At 53.7% G+C, this 2,861-nt stretch overlaps 1 protein-coding gene across 1 annotated transcript; it reads left to right on the top strand.

Annotated features, from left to right (window-relative positions):
• The first annotated feature begins 1,109 nt into the window (after nucleotides 1-1,109).
• LOC144137854 (uncharacterized) lies at nucleotides 1,110-2,507 on the top strand. The gene has a single exon (XM_077669867.1). The coding sequence runs from the start codon at nucleotides 1,110-1,112 to the stop codon at nucleotides 2,304-2,306; it is 1,197 nt and encodes a 398-aa protein (XP_077525993.1). The 3' UTR covers nucleotides 2,307-2,507.
• The last annotated feature ends 354 nt before the right edge of the window (nucleotides 2,508-2,861 follow it).

Here is a 2,861-nt window from a genome sequence, read left to right as displayed (position 1 = left end):
GTAACCTCATGCAGCTGGATGTCGCCATCCAGAAGCGGGTTGGGGCTTCCAGAGTATGAGGGAAGGGGCTCCGTAGGGTGAGTAAAAAGATAGCAGGCTTTAAAAGTGACGAGCAGGTTTCCTGTATTTCCTGAGTGTTGATGAAGGATTCTGTCCATTGTGCGATGGGATTCCGTCTTGCTCTTGCCGGGGTCTAGAAGAAAGCGCAGCAGCTTCGACGTTTTAGGAGTGCTAAGAGAGTTACGCATACCGCCGCAGAGGGCGAGCCAGCTTTCTTTGCACAATTAGGCGGCATAGCGCGCCGCTTCCTCTGTGGGCTGAGCAATGCGTTTTTGACTCACGGTTGAGCTTTTGTTTGCGCCAGCGTTTAATTAGACGGCGGCGAGCTTCCCACATGTGGAGGAACCGCGCGTCCACGCATGGGGCGGTGGTCGACGTCTCAATTATCTTTGTGCTGTTTTGGACGTCCTGGCGGAGACGGGATATCCACTCTTGAAGAGTGAGTGTTGAGGTATTTGTCGGTTTTTCTCTTGTTTGTCGTTCTTTTCGTAGTTTGGTACAGTCAGTGAGACGCGTCGTGCCGAAAATTCTGCGGGATAACTCCTTGTTAAAAACATATGTTCTCTTGCGAAATAGCGAGCACACATTTCCTGCGTCGTTCCTAGTCTGGGGAAATCTGAAAACGTGCACCTCTCACTTGCGGAGTCGTATTTTCCACGCCACTGAGGGATGCAGCACTTGTCTGGCATAGCGAATTTAAGAAGAGGGTGTTGCTTTGAGTTCTAGCCGTAGTCACAGCACGGGGGACAACCACAATTTAAAAAAAACAGCAGCGCGGAAGCCCACGCAGCTACAGTACAACGTGCACTCGTGTATGCCACGTGTGCCGGCAAAAACGCATGATGATGAGGATGATTGCTGGTGATAACGTGTCTCCTTACCGGGGTGATGACCTGTCTCCTTACCAAAAAAAACTAATACATCCGTTTATATCCTTCATTTATTACCAGCGCTGCCTTTAGGGCAGGCCAAAACACGTATGCTTCGACGACATTCGAATATTTAACACTAGGCTAGCACCGGCCCGAGCGTCTGGCGGACGCGGAATCATGAGCTCCGTCGGAGCGGCGTTTGCGGCCCAGTCTCGCCGCGGAAACAGGAATGCTGAAGATGCCCAGGATTACTCTGTTGTTCTGCCTCCCCTGCCAACCGGGTCTGTTGTTTTTTACACCATTTTTCTGCATGGAGACGTAAGGGCTCGACCGTACCGAGTTGAAGACTTTCGAGACGCGTTAGCGCAAGACGCTGTGCTCGCCGACATTGCTGCCCTCGGCACTTACCAGATGAATCATATCTGGGCAGTCACCTTTACGAGCGAAGAAGGAAAGAAGAAAGTGCTCGCGAAGAAAGAAATCACCGTCAAGGGCCACAGGTGCCTGGTAATTGACCCGTGCCAGCAAGACGTCCGCGTCAAGCTTCACTGGGTCCTGCACAATGTTCCCGACGATCAGATAAAGGAAGCGTTCGCGCCGTACGGAACTGTGGTTGAAGTGACGAAAGAAAAGTGGCGTGCGACAGGGTGTGCGAATTTCAGCACCATGACACGCATCGTTGTTCTCCGGCTGAAAGGGGGAGTTGCAAGGGACGATTTGCCGCACCAGCTGCGTATCGGAACCGAGCTCGCTCTCGTCGCCGTGCCGGGAAGACCACCGCTGTGCCTTCGGTGTCAACAGACTGGGCACATTCGGAGGGAGTGTCGCGTTCCCAAGTGCAATGTCTGCCGGCGTTTGGAACATGATGGCGCCAATTGCGTGAAAACGTATGCGGCGGCCACCGGACCCGGAGCAACAGAAGAGCGTTGGAAGCACATAATGGACGAAGCGGAGGCGGAGGAGGTTGTCAAGGGCCTGGATGAGGAACATACACCGATTCCGGCGGACACGGACACACCAGCAGAAGAAGGGGACATTGACGAAGGTAGTGCTATTGAGGGGACGACGGGCACGGAAGAAACAGCGGCAGCTCAGGCGCCGGAGGTGCAGCCGCAAGATACCCCGCTGCCAAGTATTGACGACGGCTACCCAAGCGACGCCTCCATGGACGCCGAGGACGCCGCCACTCGTGGGAAGGATGGTGCATTCAATGAGCTCGCGGCTAAGCGGCCACGTGAGGACAGTGCTGCGGACGCTGACGCGAAGAACCTGGTGGGTAGTGCCTCGACTGGGCCCACAGCGAGGAAAAAGCGTCCTGAACCGAAGACGAACATTCAAGTCGGAGAGAGGAGGCCGCCAAAGCCCCCCTCGTGACGAGATTTATGTGTGCCCAAGAACGCGGGGCGAACGCCTCATGCCGCACTGACCTACGCTAGCGGACGCACACTCGCGCGTTTGTCATATGTCTGAGGTGAGCGGCATGCGGTCTAGTTTTTCCAAATGGCTGTACGCTTAGAAGCTGCAATTAACGTTGCCACGGTTAATGTGCGAGGCCTGGCAGAGAGACGGAAGCAATGCCAGCTTGGTAGGCTGTTCGCGGACCGAGAACTGGGTATAATTGCGGTGCAAGAAACTAAAGTGGAAAGCCAGGAAATGACAGACCGCATGTTGCAACCTTTTAGAGCAAATTTTAATGTGTGTGTCTCGCACGCCGTGGGAAAATCGGCTGGGTGTGCCCTTTTTATCAGGCGATCAATAGGGATTGTTGAACAGACCGTTGTAGCTGATTCGAGTGGCCGCTATGTGTATTGCGACTTTTCATTTTGCGATATTGAATGGAGAGTTATATGTATTTATGCACCGAACAGACAGGGTGAGCGGGAGACTTTTTTCCAAACTATTAGTAAGCACCTTGAGTGCGAAAGGGCT

Source organism: Haemaphysalis longicornis, unplaced genomic scaffold (assembly GCF_048455015.1).
Source record: "Haemaphysalis longicornis isolate Haplotype H1 unplaced genomic scaffold, Haemaphysalis longicornis Haplotype H1 scaffold_5, whole genome shotgun sequence".
NCBI lineage: Eukaryota > Metazoa > Arthropoda > Arachnida > Ixodida > Ixodidae > Haemaphysalis > Haemaphysalis longicornis.
This window is presented reverse-complemented; position numbering and strand designations above follow the sequence as displayed.